The following is a 23,883-nucleotide window of genomic DNA, read 5'->3' on the forward strand; positions in this document are numbered from 1 at the left end:
CTTTTGTTACCTCCTGGGCACAGCCCACTCTGAAGCAGTTCCATGGGGAGGAGGTCCTACCCTTGGCAATCTTCTGCAGGGGCAAGAGTCCCTAATCAGTGGGGGACTGACTCTCTCTGGGGAAGGGAGAACAGAGGATGCTTCCAAGGACTCCATCCACCTTCATCCTGGAGGGCACCTCCTCTGAGCTACTGGGAGCCATGTGAGCTGCTGCTGGTACAGGATAGCTGCGCTTCAGCCCTGCTGAGCTACAGGCACATCTGCCCATTGCCCTCTGAATACTCTTTGTGAGAGCCCAATCCTGGCCAGGCTTTTCTAGATATTCCACATGAAGAGGGTGTAATGTACAATACACAGTTGTTTGAAGTTATGTGGGGTTTCTATTTAGCAGAGTGGTACAACAATGCATTCAAATTATGGTGAAAGCACAAATTACTCCTTGCAGAGCTTAACATCTGCACCACACATTTGAACCACATGGACTTCATTACCAGCCTCTGTAATATGCCTGATCTCATGACCCAGGCAACGCCAGTGAGTGGGAAGGGGTATTGAAGGAGTATTAACCAGCTCAAGCCCTTTGCTGTCCTCAGCTCCTTTGCTTGCCTCCTGAGAGCCTCCTCCATGCAGGGTTTTGTTGATCAGTCACACCGGTGGAAAAGGCTCCCCCAGGAGTTCTGCCTTTGTCAGTAAAATGATGGTAGAGGTACTGCACACCAAACTGATGGATTTGATGTTGTGTCCACAGAGGAAGAAAAATATGCCTTTGTCAACTGGATTAACAAAGCCCTTGAGAAGGACCCTGACTGCAAGCACGTGGTGCCAATGAATCCAGAAACAGATGACCTCTTCCAGGCAGTTGGTGATGGCATAGTGCTTTGGTAAATGATACCTTTTCTTCTCACAAACAGGAGCCGTGAGTCTGCAAAAACTCACATTTCTGTTTAAACAGAACCTGCTGAATTTACATTAAGCTCAGGAGCATTTGCAAATTCAGGACCTTGATAATACCAGGGTTTTTGTGCTTCTTTTATCTTCAAAAATATAAAGCATATTTCATGCTTAATGAGACTTTTTCCTTGCCTCTAGACACTTACAGTTAGATGAAGTCAGTGAAATTTGAGGAGCTGCTTGGTTTTATTTTTGCCCAAGGACTTTTGGTGTTTCACATAAAGTGGCACAAAATAGTGAGTGCTTCCACAGACATCTTCTGCACAATAAACTTCTCACACAACTTCACCTTGTGACATTCTTGTCCCCACACCTAAGTACAATCTGTATGTAGACCAAAATAATTGCTTAAGCATTGACTGTGTGCCTCTGTGTATATATGAAGAAGCAGAGGGCGATTATCTATTTTTGTTAAGTAACTCTCCAGCTCTTAGACTTGTCCTGCAATGTAGAGACAAAAGCCATACCTGTATTTTGTGCACACATAGCTTAGTGTATTTCTTGTTTTTTATTCTTTCTTTTATTTCCAGTAAGATGATCAACTTTTCAGTGCCAGATACCATTGATGAGAGAACAATCAACAAAAAGAAACTCACACCCTTCACAATACAGGTACTTAAACACAACAAAATTCTTTGCTTTTCCCCTTAGGATGCTTTTATAATCACTTAGAGGAAAGGCTGGTTCTGCCTAACATGGTCAGGCAAAGTTGTTTGTGGCACAGTGAGATGCTCAGCTCCATGTCATAAAAACACAAAGACTTATATTTACATTTCCTTCCAAACATATGAGCAACCTGACTCAAACACAATGAATAATGTTCATCAGATCAGAGCTTTAGATGCTTTTGTGGTAGATGCCATATGAATGCAAGAGCACAGAGATAATACAGTGACCAGTTGCAGCTGGAGTAGGTCTCAGAAGGCTGAATGACTCTTTTAAAGCACGACAATGGACTTGAACCCACAAGTGCTGTTGTTGCAGTCTGATGTCCTCAATAAAATATTAACTGTGATCCTGGAAGTACCAGTGCAATATGCCTGAAATTGGACCATTGCTGTTGCATGCCTTTTACAAGCCAGTATTTCACCCTCAATACTGAATCCCTCCTTTATTTCTACCGCATGCCCATATAAATGATTTTTTAAATGGACAAAAAGGATGTTAATTTTTTTCACTACTTAAAGTTTATTGTGTTTCTCACACAGCAATATGTAGAGAGATATTTTTATATAAACATCTATGTACCTGGTACAGAGTATAAATAGATATATGGGATAGATATGAACCTAACCCAGTTTAGCCCTCAGCTGCTCTGATTTGATGGAACATTAGCCAGACTCAAGTAAGCTCAGAAGCCATTAAATTGGATTTTTATGCTGTATACCTCATTTTTCAGTTCTAATCATTTTGGTCAGCAGCATAACTTAATGATGCAGCTCAGATCAATCCCTGTCACATGTAGACATGATTTGATCAATATAGCTTCCACTTTAACTTAACCCTTTTACAGCTGTCTGCTGGAGAAAAAGTAATTAATTTGAAATGGTCCAATTTTTCTAGCTTATGAGAGTTTACACTCTGTCTCTCTCTGCATTTTGTATCTAATCAGATCTCCCTGTCATGACAGCAGTGCTGAAATTCATGTGAAAAACTGCAAATCTGTGTGATAAATTATATTTTCCAGGCTTCTTTGCCTGCTTTACTTGCCCTCTGTTTACAAAACCACCTTTTTGCATAGTGTAGACCTGAGGATCTTATTCCTTTTCCTTATTCCAGATTTTCTTATTCCTTTTATTTTAAATGGACAGAAAATGGAAACGGAACATAATGTTCCTGAAATATCACTTTTATTTCTGCCTGTCACTGTGAATCACTGAATCCCTCTGTTTCCTCTGCACACTCCCAAACCAGGAGCCCATACTCCAAAGTTCAAAAAGAAAATGTCCAGATTTTACCAGTTCTGACCTTGGCTGAACTGCAAGGCTAAAAACTCATCAGCTTTATTCATACTGATTCCTGGGACGGTGTGCTCTTTGCAAACACTGCCAGCTAGCAACTTACTGGTATCTTAGGTATCAGGGCTTTTGCAGAGTGCTTAGGGAGAGGCGAGCCTGGAATATCTGCCAGTTGATGGGGTTGTAGCTCCTTTCCTCCTCCACGTGTGCAGGACTGAGCAGAGGAGAGTTTGCCCCATGCTGAAGCTATGTCTGTACTTGAGCATCAGCTCGAGCATTAGCCCTAGGGAGAGCCTGGCCTTGGTAACCAGGACTGAGCCAGGGCACCACTGTGAATGTAGACGTATGCTCTGAGCTCCAGTGCCTTGTGATGTGACATCTGCCACCTCTGCCAAAAAGAGGCCCTTTCTGTCTTTATGCTGAGACCCAGAATCTGCCTGTAATCCCCAGGAGAGTCTGCATTCCCCTGCCCCCTGTGGCCAGACATGTATCCTGGGCTGCATCAAAGGAACTGTGGCCAGCAGGTCAAGGGAGGTGGTTCTGTCCTTGTATTCCACTCTGATGAGCATCCAGAGCACCCACCTGGAGCGCTGCCTCATGGTTCTGTGTACTTAAATGTATTTACAGTGAAGCTGCCTGCAGATTTCACTCGTTTTTGCTGTGCTCCCTTCCTGTAGGCCCAGCTCTCAAGTTCTGCATCATTCAAAAGTTCTCATCTTTCCCTAGGAAAATCTGAACCTGGCCCTGAACTCTGCTTCAGCCATTGGGTGCCATGTTGTTAACATTGGAGCTGAAGACTTAAAAGAAGGGAAACCTTACCTGGTTCTGGGTCTTTTATGGCAAGTCATCAAAATTGGACTCTTTGCTGACATAGAGATCAGCAGGAATGAAGGTATGTATGGGTCTTCCTTTCAATGCTCCACTGTTATCACTGCAGAGTCTTTAGGATAAGGCTCTTTTTAAAAAAATCTAGATTTTAATTTTTTTTTTCAAGCAATTGTTGTCCGTTTTCTTGACTGGTCAAGTCATTTCACTTGTTTTTCATGAGCTTCAGCACTCAAAAGTCCGAGGTTTTCTATAGAGTTGTGTATTCTGCTCACTGGGTCAGGAATGGTGGTCTGCATCCAAGTATATCGGTGTATTGGCACTAAATCTGGGATAAGGACATCTGCATTCAGGAAGCTTGACTTCTTCTTGCTCTTGATTGCCAAACATCTTTCTTTGTGAAATCATAATTATAGAATCATACAATAATTTAGGCTGGAAGGAACCTGTGGAGGTGCACCTTGGAGATCTGACTCAGTCATCCAGCTCCCTGCTTTCAGCAGTACAAAATCTTAAGTATAACATCTTAATGTCAGGTGAGGTAGCTCAGGGCCTTTTCATGTGTTTTCTGGGCAGCCTGTTCCATAGCCCAACCACTCTTGCTCTGATTTTTTTTTTTTTTTTTTTCTGGTTGGAATCTAGTTGGAATTTCCCTTCTGGCATCTTGAGTCCATAGTTCCTCATCCTTTTCCTGTGCATACTGGAAAAATGCAGATCTGGCCCCTCTATGATGGTTGAAGACAATACTTGCACCCCTCTCAAACCTTTTTCCAGGCTAAACAATCCAAATTTTCTCATCCTCTTCCCTTATATTACAAACTTCCATCCAAACATCTTTGTGTCCTTCCACTAAACTCGCTTCAGTTTGTCAATGTCTCTCTTGTACTGGGGAGCCAGAAACTGGACACAGGATTCCACCAATGCCAAAATTCTCCATGAAGTGGGTGTACCTGCAGTCCACACAGAACCTCATCTTGCTGCTTTGTTCCCCATGCCTCTGGATAGTCCCTCACCCAACAGTGACACTTCTTTCTTCCAGTTTCTGTGCAGGCATTACCTTCATTGCCTCATCCCTTTCACATTTCTGCCCCTTTTGCTGCCAGAGCCACCAGTTCCCATTCCTTTGTAGGTAGCCTTGCCCTGCTTATTTGCTATTTTTTTCCTTTCTGGTATTTTCTCCTTCACTTCTCATCTAAGACTTCATCTAAGGCTAGACAAGCCAAGAAAATTCTGATTTTTTTTCAGGTTCTCCCTTTCCCTCATAGCTGTTGTCCACAGCTGTTTCAGGTAAAACTCCCCTTGCTTGAACAGGGGACCCTATATTTCCAGTGAGCTTTCATGAGCACATGATAAGGCAGTAATACATCCCAACCTCTATGGGAATTACCTGGGATGCACTTAATTTCATGTTGGATTTTCCCCATGTCATATCAAATGGTGGCTCAGAGTAGCTTGGAAGACATCTAATCCACTCAGGTTCTCATCCTTCGTTCACATAAGCTTTTAGCTAATAGCAGTTACTCATATTAATTCCCCAGTGAATGTCTTTGAACATGGCACTATTAAATTGCATTCCATTTTTATTACTGTCATCTAGTTTGTTCTGTCAGATTTCCTGATCATCCTCTGTATTGACTGTGCCACCTATTGACTATCATCTTCACATTTTTAGCATGTTGCAAGTAATTTGTGCCCAGATAATTGATGCAAAAAAAAAAAAAGAGAAAACATTAATCCAAAAATCAATCCACAACCAACACCACAAGAATCCTTCTTCCAGCTTTCTGTCAGTGTCAACACTGTTCTCTTCATAAAATCCTCTGTCTACTTTCAAATGCTCCTATTATCCCCCTCTGGTCCAGTTTAACCCCATTGCACCCTATATAAAATTATCTGTGTAACTCCAGTTATGGTATGTCTCCGCTGTTTCCTTTATGTAGCAAATCCATAATTCTTTCAAGGTCTGACAAAAGATACTAGAAGAAAATCAGAGCAATGTAACACACCCTCCTTTTTTACCACATTAATAATTAGTTTCCGTGTTAGCTCTTTTCAAAACTAGTTCTAAAGCCTTTCATGGTCCAAGGTTTCAAGGGTCAATCCTCCCATCCTGCCTGTTCCTCCTCTTATGAACATAATATCAATTTTTCTATATAAATAGGGTATCTCCTCAATTGACAGATGAATTAGCCCTACTGGCCCACAGGCCCATGAGGTCCTGTGCAAGTATTCCAGAATGCCTATGTGAATCCAGTTTCAGTGTGAAGGTCACTGAGATTTCTTTTATCTAAGCTGCAAAAAGCCTGTGTTCATATTTTCATTGCAACCTTGCTCCTGTGCTCAGCATCGCTGTGTCCAGCTCTGCACTTCTCAGCACAGGAAAGACTTGGACCTGTTGGAGTGGGTCCAGAGGAAGGCCACAGAAAAGCTCAGGGTGTTGGGGCACTCCTATGAAGACGGGCTGAGAGAGCTGAGATTGTAGAAGAGAAGGTTCCAGGGAGACCTCATCGCAGCCTTCAAGCACCTGAAGGGGCTTATGAGAAAGATGACAATAAAATTTTCAGCGGGGCCTGTTGCGATAGCAAGAGGGGTAATAGTGTTAAACAAAAGAGGGTAGATTTGACTGGGTATGAGGAAGGAATTTTTTGCAATGAAGGTGGTGAAACACTGGCAGAGGTTGCCCAGAGAGGTGGTAGATGACCCATTCCTGAAAACATTCAAAGTCATGTCAATGGGGCTCCGAGCAAACTGATTTAGTTGAACATATCTCTGCTCATTGCAGGGAGGGTTGACCAGACCTTTATAGCTCGTGGGCAGATCTTAGACCACACTGTAATTGTCTTCCACTTGAATATGATCCACTACTAGATACACAAATTACTAGCTTGGACTCATTGATGAGACCCTTTTTCTGTTTACATCCTCTGTCATGCTAATCCAGCTTGAATTTTAGCAACATTTTGGCAACTCATATTCAGAAACTAGGGTAGGAAAACCTAAAAGAGAGAAAACAGTTACACATTTTCTTCAACAAATGTTCACGTCATTATTTTTTAATTTTTCTTTCCTGCTTAGCCTTGATTGCTCTTCTGAGAGAAGGAGAGAGCCTGGAGGATCTGATGAAGTTGTCTCCAGAGGATCTGCTGTTGAGATGGGCAAACTATCACCTGGAAAATGCAGGATGCAACAAAGTCAACAACTTCAGCTCAGACATCAAGGTATGAGAAATACTGACCAACAAAAGGAAAACAGTACCTCTACACCCAAATTCCTGCCCTCCACCCAGGGATTGTGCACTGAAACACTCCAAGCAGCTGATTCTGCTCTGTCAAGCACATGGAGCTGGGTACTTAAAATGCTTTCTTTGGGGTTTACCTTTGCACTCAGTAGTATTCCTCCTCTTCCTCCTGACCTACAGTCATCACTGCCAGCTCCTGCACACCAGATGCCTGGGAAAGGAATGGCTGCTGGCTCTGGACAGGGCATATGGACACTGTATTTTCAATTCCTTGCCTCTATTGCTCACCTCCTTTCCAATCTCCCTAAGTAATTCTTGACCTGACTTTTGTTTGGAAAACCCTTACTCAAACATGTAGAGAAAAATGATTGGGCAGTTAGTCAAGTTCCTAGACATTAACATGTAGCTCTATTTTCAGTTCTTTGAGCTGTTTTTGAAGTGAGTTAATATTTTCCACATATGGAAGCAGCGTTGTATTTCACAAAAGATTAAAGACACAACATGATAAACCCTTGCCTTGTTCCTGCCCTTTTGCCTGAAAAATGCTGATACTGTTGTCAGTGTTAACTATTGTCCTTGAAAACTATGCTTTCTCTTCCACAACTGTTCCAGCCTTGCTTTGAAATCCACTTTAAACATCTGCTTTCTCCTTCTGCATTTTCTTTTATTAAATGCTCAGCAGCCTGACTTCTACAGCATTATAAAGGTATGCATTTTCTTACCTCTAATTTTATGTTCAGATTGAGTCAATTCTGATATCTTTTTGTTGTTGCTGCCTTTTCTGTAAGTTCAACACACAGCATTTTTGTCTTGTGTGTTGGGCATTCTCCAGCACATATATAGTGGCTCAGGGAAGAAATAGATCTGGCAAACACAGCATAAAGTAGGAATTGCTAAGTGCTTCCAGCTTAATTAATTTAATTATGTAGCCCAATGATCAATGTAATAAAAATGAAGCATGCAGGCACATTGTTCAGGGGAGCACTGGCATTCAGAGGGCTGAGCTTTACATGTGATTTTTCTTCCCTTTAATTTCTCTGTCTGTCACAGGACTCAAGAGCTTATTACCATTTGCTGAACCAAGTTGCCCCTAAGGGAGATGAAGAAGGCATTCCAGCTATTACTATTGACATGTCAGGATTAAGGGTAAGATGAGATAAGTTTGGAGTAAATGCCAATATTTTCTGTCCATTACTTGCATTTCTGGCCAACACAGGGCTGCACTGGGATGTCAGAGCCAGCAAATTCTTTCTTGCATTGCAACACAATCTTGTATTTCAGAAATCAAAGCTTCCAAAGAATTAAATTATGTGTTTGGATTTTTGTTAGATAATATCTCTGAAACTTCAGCAACCATTTAATCACACTGATAAACTACTAGCATGCAACGAGTGTATTTAAATACATTTATTTATTAATTAGATCAAACCATCACTTTTATATGGAATATGGCTGTAAAAGCAATATGGTGAGGTGCTTGAATCGTAGGCAAATCCCATCTGAAAACACAGACTTGCCATTAGTAAAAGCAGGAACGGGAACAACTGTAAATCCATCAAGGAGCTGCTTTAGCAGCTGGATCCCCACCAGGAGACCCAAGTGGGGGTGGGTGCAGAGCTGGGGCGGGTGAGGCTGACGTTCCCTTTGTGCCGGGCAGGAGAAGGACGACGTGCAGCGCGCCGAGTGCATGCTGCAGCAGGCCGAGCGCCTCGGCTGCCGCCAGTTCGTCACCGCCACCGACGTCGTCCGGGGCAACCCCAAGCTCAATCTGGCCTTCATTGCCAACTTGTTCAACAAATACCCTGCCCTGCATAAGCCAGAGAACCAGGACATTGACTGGAGCTCCATTGAAGGTCAGGAAAATGCAAATATCGCACGGTGCACCGTGGTATTTCCCATGTGTCTCCTTCTGTTCGTGGTTCACTGTGCTGTAAATTCAGTTAGGGTTTCTTCCCAAAGCACTTACATTACTGAAGTGTGGTGTTCTGCAGGCCTTTGATTGATGTGTCTGTTGTTTTAGGTGAGACAAGGGAAGAAAGGACATTTAGGAACTGGATGAACTCCCTTGGTGTTAATCCACGTGTAAATCACCTGTACAGGTAAGATGAGGTATTACACTCCCTTCAGATGATAAATACAGCCATCAAGTTGTCTGCAAGAACATAAAAAATTCTGGGCCCTATAAGAATATATGCTGCTTTGTGTTTCCCAGGAATCTAAGTTTACCTCTGCTAATAGTTGAATTGTGTTTCTTTCCTCTGTTCTTTGGACAATGATATATCTTTTTTTGTTGTTTTCAGTGACCTGTCAGATGCCTTGGTTATCTTCCAACTCTATGAAAAGATCAAAGTGCCAGTAGACTGGAACAGGGTGAACAAACCACCATATCCTAAACTGGGTGGCAACATGAAGAAGGTACAAAAAGCTAGAATAGCTCCAGTAGTGATGCCTTATCCTCAGTGAATGCCTAAATCAGTTCAAACAGCAACGTGGGTATTCATGTTGCTCTCCAGTCCCAAGGACAGCACCTTAAATGATTTTTGTGCTTAGTCAGTGGATAACTTTTCATTCTGAAAAAGAAATATACATTAGACTCACTTGCTCTGTTGACAGGTGAAAAATATTTGTAAAGAATAAAAAGACAACTTTTGTATCAGTATTTAGAAACTGTATTTGCAGATCCTTTTTGCTACTGCTTTAGGCACTGATTGTAATGCATCTGGACCGTGAGATGCATGGCACCAGCTTAATTGCAGCTGTCTGGATCACTGCCCTCCACATCAAAAGAAGACAGTGATGATAAGCATTCTTGATCAGATGCATCAAGAACCGATCACACAGTTGCTGCTAAATGCAAAGCTTTCTCCCAACTATCTGGATGAGTAATTGCATCCAGTTAGACCAGAATGATCAACCAATCTAAAATATTGGCTGGGACACTAATCCTTTGTCTCAGTGCAATGCCATAATGCTGGAGGTACCCATGAGCCATACACTTTTATTTTCCAGGATAATCTGCTTGTCAGGCCCTGATAATGAAGTACAGCATTTTCTTCTATGTTAAATGTCCAGAATGGTATTTTTGGGATGGATCTGCCTGCTGGTAATCAATCAGCTGTTTTATCACAGAGCCCCAAAGTTCCTGTTTGCCCAGGAGGCTGAGTGATCCAAAGAATTTAAAGTAACAGTGTCTTGTCTTTTTTCTTCTTTTTTCCTGTATTTTTGACCCTGCCATTAACAGCTTGAAAACTGCAACTATGCAGTGGAACTGGGAAAGAATCAAGCCAAATTTTCCCTTGTTGGCATTGCTGGGCAAGATCTGAATGAAGGAAACCGTACACTCACGCTGGCCTTAATCTGGCAGTTGATGAGAAGGTAGGTCAGGCAGCCACGAGCCTCAGAGCATTTTGGTATGCTCAGTTTGCTTTCCTGTAGTTATGCTCTCACTGAGGAGGCTCTACAGGCTACAGCCCTCTCACTCCTCTGCACTTCAGTGCCAAGGCAGTGACCTTCTGCTCACTCCTAGTTAAGGATGTGATCAGAGCACATCTTGTGGGCAAGGCCATTACAGTCAGCTCACGCAGAAGATTATTATTGTCACTATCTGCATAGCAACAAGAAATGTTTATTGCACAGAAGAGAGGAAAAGAAGTTAAAAGGTCTCTGTATCAGGGAATGGGGACAATGTCCCAGAAACAAGGAATTGATGCAGAAGTTTTGTAAGCTGCTCCTTGAATTGGGCACAACTAAGTACCTCTCCCCATTTTAATGTAATTCTCTGCGTGTGCATGTTTCTGTGTTTAAGAGTGCCATAACTGAAAGTAAAGACCCCAGTAGTTAGGAACTGAATACAAACTAAGTTCAGACCATAGAGAAAGGTAGAGGTTTATCAGTAAGGTAGCTAAAATAGGCATGAGGTGATTACTTACCCTAAGTTTGGGATATCTTTCCAAGGTGTATGCTGTATAAGCACAACACTCCAGGCTTGTTTTTATGCAGAAGTCAGTCTTAGGTGAGCAGAAGGACTCCCTTCTATTTCTAAAATCAGTGATTATTTTTTAAGCACTATGAGAATGAGTAGTTTACAATGAGATACATTGAGAGGAATTCCAGGAGTTTTAAGTAATCAAAACTTTTAACATTCCCAAAACAGTGATTAAGGAGTTGGGGATGAATTAAACTCCTTAGATTAATAATTGTGCTATAACATAAATCATATGCACTGTGAGTGTGTGTGAGGCAGAGAAATATCAGATCATTGGGATAATCCCAGACAAGCTATGCACATACAGGACACTTCTGAGATTACAGTAGACTTTGAGCAAATATCTTGGCTTCCCTCTTCAGGTACACCCTAAATATCCTTGAAGACATTGGTGGTGGAGAGAAGGTCAATGATGAAATTATTGTCAGCTGGGTCAATGAAACACTCACTTCAGCTGGGAAGGATTCAACCATCTCCAGTTTCAAGGTACAGTCTTTTTCAGAAATCTCTGCTCAGGAATCTCTTATTCAGAGTGCTTGTGTTTGTGATATATAGATGTGTGTATGCATACACACACGCTCTACATTATGATATAACTCACTACATAGCTTGATTATTTTTCATTCCCTTTTAAAAGCTTGTTCAAATACACAGGTTTTATTCAAGGAACTTTATTGTGAAGAAGTAATAGAAATATGGTATGAACACCTTGAACACATAGAAATATGGTAAGGAAACACCTTGAATTCCAGTTTGGCTTGGGAAATCAAAGGATGGAGACAGGAATGATTACTGGAATTAAGAAAGAACTGCTGTGCTGTTGGTTATGAATCAACAGCAATTACAAATGGCAGTATTAAAATGAACACTAGCAATACATTCATAACCTGGTAGTACCATCCAGGGGTACCTTGCCCTATTTTGCAAGGTACCATACAAACACAGAGATGGACCAGTTCTAGAGCGCTTCCAATTCCGCTAACATATCTATGACACTTCCCAAGCTAGGGAACACTCAGTGGATATAAATCAGCAGTTTGCACCAGGCAAGGACAGATCCATCAAACTTCATGTAATGAGTTCAGGAATCACACAGCTGGTCCCTCTTACCCCTCCCATCAGTAGATGTCTATCAGTGTCATCTCCCCACAGGAAGCAAATGCACTAGCCCTGCACCCCTTCTTTTGCTTTAGTGACATTGTATTCTATGACAAGGCGACCTGCTTCACGGATGAGGAAAAGGCTGTGGATGTTGTCTACCAGGATTTTAGTGAAGCCTTTGACACTGTTTACCACAACATTCTCCCAGAGAAACTGGCTGCACATAGCTTGGACAGGTGCACTGTTTGCTGGGTAAAAACTGGATGGCCAGGCCCAGAGAGTGGTGGTGAACAGAGTTAAATCCAGCTGGCAGCCTGTCACCACTTGTGCCCCCAGGGCTCAGTTTTTGGGGGCCATTTAACATCTTTATTGATGGTCCGGGCAAGCAGATCAAGTGCATCCTCAGTCAGTTTGCAGAGGACATCAAGCTGGGTGGGAATGCTGATCTGCTGGAAGGCTCTGCAGAGGGATCTGGACAGGCAGGATTAATGGACCAAGGCCAGTTGTATGAGGTTCAATGAGGCCAAGTGCTGGGGTCCTGCACCTGTATCACAACAACCCCAGCAGTACTACAGGCTTGGGGAGGGAAGCTGCCTAGCAAGAAAGGACCTGGGAGCGCTGGTCAGCAGTAGCTGAACATGAGCCAGCATGTGCCCAAGTAGCCAAGAAGGCCAATGGCATCCTGGCCTGTATCGGCAGTAGTGTGGCCAGCAGGAGCAGGGCAGTGATTGTGCCCCTGTACTCAGCCACACCTTGAATCCTGTGTCCAGTTCTGGGCCCCTCACTACAAGAAAGACACTGAGGTGTTGGAGCATGTCTAAAAGTCAGCAAAGCTGGGAAAGGCTCTGGAGCATAAATCCTATGAGGAGCAGATGAGAGAGTTGGGGTTGCTTAGCCTCAAGGAAAAGAGGCTCAGGGGAGATCTTATCACTCTCTACAACTGCCTAAAAGGAGAGTGTAGCCAGGTGGGGTCAGTTTCTTCTCCCAGGTGACAAGTGATAGCACAAGAGGAGATGGTCTTGAGTTGCAAATGGCCAGGGAAGATTTAGATCGGGTATTAGGGGAAGTTTCTTCCCTCAAAGGGTTGTCAAGCCCTGGAATAGGCTGTCTAGCAAAGTGAGTCACCGTTACCAGAGGATTTAAAAAATGTGGAGATGTAGTGCTTAGTGATTTAGTGGTGGACTGGGAAGTGCTAGATTAATGGTAGACTTGATCATAAAAATCTTTTCCAACCTAAATGATTCTATGATGATCCCTTGGGTAAAACAAAAAATCCTAGAAAGAGTTCTTAGTCTGCCTCAGAAAAAAAAATATTCTAAGCAGCCCTTTGTGAAGATCTAAATAGTATTTGACTGAACTGTGCATTGCTCTTGAGTCTAGACTCTGGCTCTGTGGGAGTTCTGTCATCCTGTTCTTCCATTTGATTTTATCTTTCATCTTTGCAGGATAGCAAAATCAGCACCAGCATGCCAGTCCTGGATCTCATTGATGCCATCCAACCAGGGTCAATCAAGTATGACCTCTTGAAAACAGAGGACCTGAATGATGAGGAGAAACTAAATAATGCTAAGTATGTTTCTGCCAAGTGGCACTTAGCATGAGTTACCTGCTCAGGCTGGCCTGACTCTATCTTTAAAAACTACTCTGCTGTCATTTTCATCTGGCACAACCTCATGTGAGAAATACCACCTGAGTTAGAAGCATGAAGCCTGTGAGTTAGGTAGTAAAGAGTGTAATGCAGTGTGTAATGTTGCAGTTCCTGCTTCATAAATTCCTTGAAAGGATTGAAATCACTTGGTTTCACAAGCTCCTATTTTCTTATATTAAATTTAAAATTCTTTCAGAGATCAGGGAACAATGCCAACAAATAGTGAACAGGGATTAGTGACAGCTCTTTGGTCACCTACAGGTAGAACAAGGGCATATTTAAGAGAGAAAGGGAAGGACAGGATTCATGCCTGAAAAACTGCTTCTCTAGATGTGGATATTGATTTTTTTTCCCTGAATGCAAACGATTTCCTAGCAGAGAGTCAATTCTGGGGGCGTCTCCCTCTCCTTTCTGAGTTACACAGATCACCTTCTGGTCTGATCATCAGTTTAACTTCTTTTCTATGCAGTAACTACAAAGGAGAAAAGGATGAGTGTAAAGCAATCAGAGCTGCCATTATTTTTGTAAAGACTTTTTCCACTGTTCTTTTTCCTTCCATTTCCTACCATCTTTTCCTACTCTTTCTTTTCTTGCAATACTATGTGTGCTTTTCTCTGTACTTTATTTCTTCATTCCTCTGCTGTTCTTTTCCTCATTTCCCAGCCCTGCTCCTCTAGGTTCCCAATGCTTCTCTTAATTTTGGGGAAAATTTCACAACTGTATGTGCTCTGAAGTGGAAAGAACCTGGGATTTTCTAGCTTAAAAAAAAAAAAAAAAAAAGAGAGAAGAGACAAACTCACTGGAGAACAGCCAGTGGCTCAGAGCAGGGAGATGGGAATGTCATCTTGCACTTTCTGGGTATGACTGAAATAAGTCCCCAAATGTTGATTTCCAACAGTACTGATTTCCACTGGCATCAGCCTTCTGCTTCTATCCTTGCAAGTTTGTTTATATATAAAGTCTGAGTCTCAGAGATTGAGCAGGAGCAAGATCATAATGGCTGGTTTTGAGGATAATCTTTTAGGGGATGGAAGATTAAATGTTTTGTTCCTGCAGGTAATCAGTGCTCTAACCATCTGAGAATGCACTCTACCTTTTATTAGAAATGCAGTTCTTTATGAACCTGTCTCATACATTCCTATAGAAAAGTTTAACTTTGGTAAATCAGTGAAACCCACTCTGGTATTGATCATGTAAAACACTTAACAGAGGGAACATTATTGCTACTGCACTAATTTCTGTCTTTATTTTCCCCTTTTTTTTCCCCCACCCCTGTAATGCAGATATGCCATCTCTATGGCAAGAAAAATTGGAGCAAGAGTCTATGCCCTTCCAGAAGACCTGGTTGAAGTAAAACCCAAAATGGTCATGACAGTGTTTGCTTGCCTTATGGGAAAAGGAATGAAGAAAGTTTAAAGCACAAAAGACTTGCACTGATGTTGGTTATTCACCCTTTAGATTCCTTCAAACTGGATGCTGTTCTCTGTATCAAATAAATATGCAGGGTGCTCATGCTTTTAAGGCATGAATGTTATACGTGGTTCCAGGTCATACAGAAGTTGTGTATTCACATGTATCCAGGAAATACTTTGTTGCTTGATTTCTTTGCCTTATTTTTCCACTTTGCTAGCTATAACCATTTCATATTCCTAAACAAGTTTTTGACACTGAGGCCTAAGCATATGCTTTCATTAATGGATACCAGGGTTTTCTGTGAGAGGTCATCCAGTGACAGACAGCTTTTAGGACTATGAAATGTTATACTCTGCTTTTGCCTGAGAATGTCGTCATGCTTTTCGTAGCATTTCTGTCATACTTACCTTCAGTTTGCACCTGGGATAACAAAACAGGTTTCCTTAAGCCAATGCAAGTAGTAGTGACTATTTCTGGAGCGGTAGGATCCTCCAAGGAAATTCTTGGGGAAAGAAAGAAGTGTTTGGTGTCTGTGATGTGTTGCTGGTATGTAAACTGAGCAGTACTTTTTCCTGCAAGTTATGCCTCTGCCATCCATGGCATTACTCACAGATTACATTACTGCTCACCAAAAAAACCACACTGCAGCCTGGTCCTCCAAGAACATCCAAACTCTGGAACCTTTGCAACAAACTTTCTCCAAGGGATAATTCATTTTTATGTCATAATACACTTTAAAAAGATTGCAAAGCATGATAGAAATGAAAGCCATGTTAAAGAAACTAAGGGAATGTACTCAGTAGCAATACAATGAGAAGTGAACAAAGGGATGCAGAATGACATATTTATGTAGACAATAAAAATTCAACTCTGTTAAGTTCACAGACTTGCACTCAAGGGGCTGTGGCTCTGATTCAGGAGAGCATTTATACCTGTGCTAGCATAAGAAACACATACTAAAATGCTCCCCTGAACCCAGGCTGGGATCCTCAACAGAGCTAAATCAGCTTTGCTTTGCAGCTAACAAGGCACTGTAAATTTGCCTCAGTTGAGGTCCTAGCCCTGTCTGTGGATAGTCAGTGGGATATATTTGCACTGAATCTCTTCCTTGGCATGAGACATTTACTGGCCTTTACATGGATTTTACTGTGGTGAAATGCAGAAGGAGGGAATTTTGCCTTAATGCAATCCCGTTGACACAGTTCTCTCCCCCTCCCCCTCCCTTTCCTCCAGCCCTTCAGAACTGCCTTAACAAAGAACCAATATTCTATGACATGAAAAGTCTCTTCAAATAAAATGTTCTATAAAGCCAAATGTGTAGTCCTTGCTTTTAGTGGTGGATGTGTTAGTCGGTGTGTGTCATGGAGCTGAAATGGGGACAGAGGTAAAAATAATCTGTGGGCTCACTGAGAATGTGTCTTCTGCATTGTTATTGAAACCACAGATTGCAGAGAATGGAAAGAATTATTTCCTAGGCCATTTGTGAAAATGCCACTCTGAGACACTGCGAAAGACGGGACATTGTTCTGGCTGGACTTCCAGTATGATTTCCCCATTTGGTGCACTGCCCAACATCCTCTTCCTTTGCCCAGGTACCCATAAATTTTGCTTCTTTAAGCATTCTAAAATGCAAATATGCTGCTTTGTTTCTGCAGGAATGGCCAGATCCTGTGCCTGATCAGATCTGACTCCCCTGTTCCTCTTAAGAATTTAATACAGGATGGGAAAAAATACAGCATCCTAAAACCCATTCTGTCTGGTCCCAGTATTTCCCAGTGCTTCCAGAGGAGGAGAACATCCAAAGTATTATACAATGGAGATGTCACCCCAGCTTATTGCCCAGGAAGGGGGAGTTATGAGACCATGGCCCCTACACTACTCCTCCTCTTTGCAAGTATACCACCTGCTGTTGCCAGAGAAGAGGGGTGGCACTGAAAAGGCAGCTCCTCTCCCCTTATGATTGACTTGGGAGTCCTTCAGAGGTAAAGCAGAGAGAGGAAACCATGACTGCAGAGCTTCTCTCAGGTGGGACAACCATGTATTGTGTGAGTCACACGCATGTGCGTATGTGTTTGCAAAATGAAGAGGCCATTTTTTGTTGGATAAATGGTGTAGATCTGAAAGGACTGGGTAATCCTGCCTGAAGACAGCCGTGCTTCAGGTTCCTTGTTTCAGGGAGATGGTCTCACCCCAGACTCAGGGGCAGTCATGAAGGATGAAGTAGATGACAGATTGGAAATGGCAGCAAGAAGCAGGGTGAGAAGGATGGCTTTTCCCTTGACCCCAAATGAATGCAGGCATTTGCCATCCCCAGAGAGTAGAAGGGATTTTCAGGCGTTTTCCGTTCACCAGCTCTTAGTAACTCAGCTTTTTGCACAGGGGTAGGATTTTTAGAGGAGTCTGCTGACTTCAGGGGCTCTGGGGACTGAAAGCTGCCTCTGCCTCAGGCTCTGGAGAGGGGCCAAGTGCTGTACGGTGTTATTTGAACCATGTTTTGTGGGAGGGGCTGCTTTTCCTCCTCCTCGGCATCCCAGCAGCCTGGCACGCATCCCTCCCCGCTGGCTGCCCTGCCCGCAGGCTGCTCTGGGGAGCAGCACCGCTGAGCGCCAGCTCCGCGGCGGGGCCAGCGCCGCGAGGTGGCGCTCGCTGCACCCGGAGCGCCTGACAGCGGCGGCAGCAGCGCCGGCACCGCGCCCTCCGAGAAACGGAGCCAAAAATGGATCCTGGGCTCTCGGCACAAAGCCAGAACTCGCCACTTACTCCCGTAAGTGCTGCTGGCAGGGATATAATGTAAATACCTCCCAGATCTTCAGCCCCGGCTCTGGAATCACACTTGAAAAACTAATCTGTCGTGGCCCCGAAGGTGTGGGAATAGCTGCATTCTGGTACAGGAGTATAGATATTTTCACTTTTCAGTGCATTTCTGTTAATCGAGTGGTCTTACTTATTTGATGGACTTGAGGTTTTGCTTTCATGAACTGGTAATAGCAGCCTGTAATAAAGGTCTCTCTCAGCAGATGCTGAAGGCGTTAAGCTTATGACAAACATCACTAAAAATACCAACCAGGATCTGGAATTTTTTGCTGCTGCTTTCCTCAAACTTTTTCCCATCCTTCTTAGAGAAAGCAGCTGTCTTTGGGATTCACTCCCAAATCAAGCTGGCTTTGTAAGCACTTCCATTATTGATTTTCATTGCACAATTAATCATAATTTTAAATGCTTCAAAAAGGCTTAGACATTCATACGAATAAAAATAAAGCATCAGCATTTAGACTAAATAGGAGAAAAAACCATGAGGGCAATCAATCCACATGCCTCAGGGTACAGTCTGATCACCAGATGGACTTAGAAGGAAATGTCCCCCAACAGAGTAGTAAAGCATAATTAGGTGTATGATGAGGATTTTACACCTTCTTGTAAATCATCTACCCTAGCTAGAAATCATCTGTTCTAGCCTTAGAAAGGGGACAGCAAGCAGTATGGCTGACTGCCATGCTCTTGTAGAGATAAGGTTGTTTCTATTTCCTCCTGAACTGGGACTGAATCAAAACCCCAACCTGACATAACTCATCCTTCTAAGTGCAGCTTAATTCTGTTATGAGCCTAATCACAAACTTCAGGTGTTGGTGTCCACTGCTGCCTAAAGGAGCAGCAGCTTTGATCTGGCTTCTGCTTGGAGAATAGGACCCTTGGAAAATAGGTCTCTGTCAGCTGGCTGCAAAAAGTGCAGGAGCAGCACTGGTCCTACAGCAAATACCAGTGATTGATTGCTGCTTTCAGCTTGATGGAGAAATGGATCCTGGTACCTCCAATCCCGCAAACCTGTAGGCTGAGTTGCTCAGAGTCAGCTCTCTGTCTTCTCACACTTCTGGTAGCCTCCTCCACCACGTGAAGAACAGACTTGCCAAGAATTTGGGAGCATTTTCCTTCAGGCTGCTCAGCCAATTAAGCCTGGTGCTTTTCAGGCAAGCAGACAAGGCAAGCAGCAGAGAGTAACTGAATGCCTAACTCTCATTGCCTGCTGTGTGGTGAGCCACTTTGGAGCTAAAATTTATCCACAAACCTAAGAAGCTGTTCATTAAGCAGGACATTAATCAGAAGAGCACTGTGTACTGGTAAGGTGGCATCCATGGACTTTGTACAGCTTAATGTGATAAAACTGTGAATTAGGGCCAACCTCACAATATAATGCTCTCAATTTTTTTAATAATTGTCATTCAGTGCTCAGTGGTGGTTCTCTTCTGCCACCAGGAAAAATGTGTTATTCATCTGGCAATTCCTTTGCTGCTCTGAAAGTAACACACAGCTCTTAGTTCTCACCAAGTAAAATGACTATATTTATAAAGGACTGTTTTTCATTGCATCTTATTTACTTTTTGTGCCCTGATAACTTTTCAAAGTGCTTTATGGGAAACCTAATTTGTTCCCAGAGTGCAAACTACTATTGCTATTCCAGATCCATGATAAATTGTCCAAAGCCGAGAAAGGCCAGAATTCACACAGACCATCTGCTCACAGGTAATGCTATGTCTGAAATTTATGAAAAGAGCAGAAAGCTACATAACCAATCCCACCTAGACACACTGAACTCCCTCAGGACAGATTCCTGAGGAGGGATGCAGGCCCTGCCCACCAGTCCTACATCCACTGCTTGCTGCACTGTCAAATCACAACTGGCATTAGAGAAACATGGCCTCAGTGTCCCATAATGCTTCTCAGACCTACTTGGGGTGATGCTGTCCATGCAGTGATCAGATCTTGCATACGAGTCAAATGCCTCTAGAAAATTTCCAAGTTTGTAGAAACTTCCCAAATTTGTGGTTGGAGCCAGATTCTAGAGCTGTGATGGTTGTCTCTGCAGTGTGGATCTGCTTACACAGACTGATGGTGGTGGGGACCACACCAGCTGAGAGGGGTGAATGAAAGAGGGCAGGACCTTTGCTCTATGGGGTTTATCTTCACCAGCCATCCTCCAACAGGCCCTGGCACCTTTCAAACAGGTCCCAGCATTCTCCAAAAGCCCAAAGGAATGGTCAACTCTTCCAATCTCTGCCAGATGCTGTGCAAGAAATGTGAGCAAGTGCAAGGAGTGCAAAGAAGAAAGAAAGTTCTGTTGATCCAGCCAAAGACAGGTAGAACACATCACTACTGCAGGGCTAATTGCATTCTGGATATGTGCACACATAACCTTTGTACATAGAGAGGGAGACAGGTGTGCATCCATTCACGTGCAACTTGGCCAAAATGTGCTCTCTGTAGGTGGCACTTGGACACCTTCCTCAAGTGCTCAGAAGTTCTGCTTGGAGTGCTCCTGGTACTCTCTTTGATATCCTCTATTTACCAAAATAAAACTTGCCTTGCAAGTGCTCCTTGCTAAGTCACTGGCAAATAAGTCAACGTGTACTGGCAAAAAGAAAACATGAGTCACTTGGACAATGTGTTGTTTGGGTGGTAGTTTATAACAGACCTTCAGGAAGCAGAGCTCATGAAGAAAGTGTTTAAACAGCACAGACACCTCCCCATTTACCCCAAACTGTGCTTCACTAGAGCAGCTTTCTCTTTGCTAACCCAGGAGAGCTGACTAGCAAAGAGAGTAAAATAAAAGATTAAACAAACAAAACAGGGTGGTACAACAGAGTCCTCAAAAATGCCAAGGAGATGTGTTTTCAGCCTCTGCTCATACCTATCAGCCATGATTGAAACATACTGCTGAGGTGTGTTTCCTCCCAGGTTAATCCATCATTTTCTAGCACAAGCAGCATCTGATTTTTATATTTGAGGATGATGAGAGGGAGAAATGCCAGAACAACAGAAATTTAGACATAATCCAGATTTTCCCCTCCTGGTGGTTTCATGGGCTGCAAAATTGTTTCCTGAATGAAATAACAGAGGTTGGTGACATTGGCCATGTATGCAAATGATCACAGTGCCCTACAAAGATTAATTGGTTCATGAATAAAGATGAGGAGCTGAGGTGTGCAGGGAGAAATCATTTATCAATTATATGCCTTGGAAAACTGAAAGATGATGCAGCCTTAACGGCTGAATGGGTTTGAAAGGGGGACTTGTAAATTGAGTTCTAATTCTGTTCTGCCACATTCATAATAAAGAGCTGTTAGACTAATTGCATCCTTGTGTGGCTCATGAGCAATAGCACTCAGCTGCATCACACAGTGAGCAACAGAGATCAGAGTTTAGTTAGATTTTAGTCATCTTCTGCCTCACGTGGGAAGGATACTCATTGGTTACCTTTGGCCTCATCAGTAGTGATAAGGCACAAAAAAATGGCAAAAGCCAATCAGCAATTTTCATGAGATTATTTTGCATTTGAATCTGAATTTAAAGAACCAGTAAGGACAGCACAGACTCACTTGGCTTTTATGTTCTGCTTCAGTCACACGGATGCATCAGCACGATTAGCTATCCCTGGAGGGATTCCCTGATTAACTGGAAACAAGAGAATTCTGGAGGATCAAAACCATAACAGACTATGCTAATCCCAAACAAGGAAAAAGATCAGAGGGATGTGGTTGCTGATAACAGCTGACCTCTGCTCCTCCTGCCCCTTGTGAGTGCTTGTTAACAGGTTTACTGTTACCAACAGACAGCACCAGCCTAGCATGGGCTTTAGCACACACACTGAAATACAGACTCAGATCTGAGAACCTTGATGAGACTTGTTATTTAAAACCTCGTTGCTGGATACTGTGCAAGCCCCAGGATCAAAGAGGACAGTCACACTTAGGTCACAGTTGAGTATAAAGGATATCTCGTGATGCTTGGGCTGCTGAAAACTGGGGTGAGAACCACTTATGAAAGTCACTGGAGATTACTCAGTGGCACTGCTGCATCTGGCTGCAGCAGTTCAAGAAGTTTCTTATTTGACTTGTTTTATCTGACAGCTTTCCAGGGTCTGGCTCTCTTTCACCAAAAAGAGCAGCTTACAGGAGCCCAGCATGATGACCAGGCACAGCCCAGCATCCCAGCATGTGCTGAGGGGTCTTGAGCAATGATAGATACCCTGACTTAGCAGGGACACGAGTGCTGGCCTCTGCTGCTGCCACCATTTTGGGCACTGACATCTTAAACCACCACATAAAGATTTGCCAGAGCCTGGTCTGGCTGAGGTACAGCACCCAGTATCTGTCCAGGGGACACTGGTGTTACTAAATTTGAATGTGCAGAGGGAGTAGAGAGACAGTATTCAACCAAAAGAGTCAAGACATCTCTTTAGAACTGCCTTTAAATTGTGATTATATTTTAAAAATCAATATAATAATGGCATCAGGAGGCTATACATATTACCAGTCCTAATTCCCAGATGCATATTTTTCAACAGAGAAATCAAGAGAATACTTTGTTAATTATCTACTCTGAAAACCAAGACCTGCTCATCCTTCTTTAAATGAAAGCCTGTGCATTTCCCAAAGCGACCCTAAAAGTTAACACAAACCAACACAACTGAAATTGTCCCCCATTAGTACAAGGCCTCTGGCCATATTTGCTATGGCAACACTTGCAAGTAGCAGGTCAGCACAGCCCATGGACTACCCAGTGAGAAGGAATAATTAATCCAAGTGCAGCAAAATCTTTGAACTCTGACAGAATTTTTGACCAAGTAGCTCTTCAGCAGGGAATGCTGAGTCAGCAGAAGTGAAAAGAGTTGCTGGAAATGATCAGTTGTGATGAATTTCCCAATTAGAGAAAAATAGATTTGTTCAAGAAAGGAGGATTTTAAATCTCCTCAAATTCAACTAAAACCTCACCTTGCAATAGTTTCTAAATTGAGTCTTATTTCCTCCAGGTTTTAAAAACAGTCTGTAGAAATGCAAGTTAATTATCAATAAAATAATTAAAATGACTTAGGAAAAAATCAAGCAACGGTTAAAATTCTCAAAATTAAATGTTTTTATTAACTCAATTGTTTTTACAGTTGCCCTTCACAGTGTTTTTTAAGACTGCATTTTTCTTCCCAGATAATCTGGGAAATAATTCCTAGGTTCTCAGAAGTCCTTGAAGGTTATTAAAAGATTTACTTCTGCATGCAGTGTTTCCTCAAACACCCTTTTTTTTCTTTTTCTTGTATGAAATATTTCCTTTGCATTCTAGAAACCAAAAAAGCAAGTAGGAAATCAGTAGCTTTCAAACACTGTGTGAACAGTCTCTCTGCAATAAACTGGAGAATCTCCTGGAAAAGCAACCAACACTAAAAAAAGTCTTACAACTACCATTTGTCTAAAACTCTCCTCTTGGGTAGACAGTAGAAGGTGTTCCCTTTTCCCACCTAATTAACACCCTAAGACATGTAGAAATATGATTCTTTCCTTTCCTTCAATAAGAGCAACCCAACTCCATCAGCTTTTCAATCTCTTCTCAGCATATCAAATTTTTCTTCATATCTGTGCATGAAACAATTCCACATGAAATAGTGTCTGGATGAGCAAGCTTTGTCTCCTATATTTTATTTTTATTTGACAGCTTCCTTTTGCCCATGTGAGGAAAGAGCATCTGAACCACTGGTTTAAAAATCAACCTTTCTGACAGAGTGCTGCCCACTGCCCTTGCTGGGAATGGCCTCTGTACCTTATCAGAACTTCCTGTTTGTTTGAACAACATCTAAAAAGATAAAACAAGAACTAAATGTCTAGGTAAGGCATCAGTGATTTCACTTCCCATGAACCTTTCTTTGCCTTTCCTTTTGGTGTCTGGTTTGTGCTCAACTCCAGTTTGGGGATTTTCAGTTTTGGTGTATTTTCACAGAGAC

At 42.6% G+C, this 23,883-nt stretch overlaps 1 protein-coding gene across 2 annotated transcripts in view; it reads left to right on the forward strand.

Moving 5' to 3' along the window:
- Positions 1-16,433, forward strand: part of LCP1 (lymphocyte cytosolic protein 1) — a 29,189-nt gene extending 12,756 nt beyond the window's left edge. Inside the window, exons 5-17 of one of the 2 annotated variants that reach the window (XM_053936186.1) lie at positions 749-881; positions 1,482-1,563; positions 3,636-3,801; positions 6,810-6,952; positions 7,652-7,678; positions 8,023-8,118; positions 8,630-8,825; positions 8,993-9,071; positions 9,273-9,387; positions 10,214-10,347; positions 11,320-11,443; positions 13,504-13,628; positions 14,990-16,433. In XM_053936186.1, coding sequence (XP_053792161.1) covers positions 749-881; positions 1,482-1,563; positions 3,636-3,801; positions 6,810-6,952; positions 7,652-7,678; positions 8,023-8,118; positions 8,630-8,825; positions 8,993-9,071; positions 9,273-9,387; positions 10,214-10,347; positions 11,320-11,443; positions 13,504-13,628; positions 14,990-15,122 — 1,553 coding nt within the window. In that variant the 3' untranslated portion in view covers positions 15,123-16,433. The remainder of the gene's footprint in view (positions 1-748; positions 882-1,481; positions 1,564-3,635; positions 3,802-6,809; positions 6,953-7,651; positions 7,679-8,022; positions 8,119-8,629; positions 8,826-8,992; positions 9,072-9,272; positions 9,388-10,213; positions 10,348-11,319; positions 11,444-13,503; positions 13,629-14,989) is intronic. The other variant, XM_053936187.1, reaches the window with a different exon arrangement.
- Positions 16,434-23,883: the final 7,450 nt, after the last annotated feature.

The sequence above is a fragment of the Vidua chalybeata genome, chromosome 2 (assembly GCF_026979565.1).
Source record: "Vidua chalybeata isolate OUT-0048 chromosome 2, bVidCha1 merged haplotype, whole genome shotgun sequence".
In the NCBI taxonomy this organism is placed as follows: domain Eukaryota; kingdom Metazoa; phylum Chordata; class Aves; order Passeriformes; family Viduidae; genus Vidua; species Vidua chalybeata.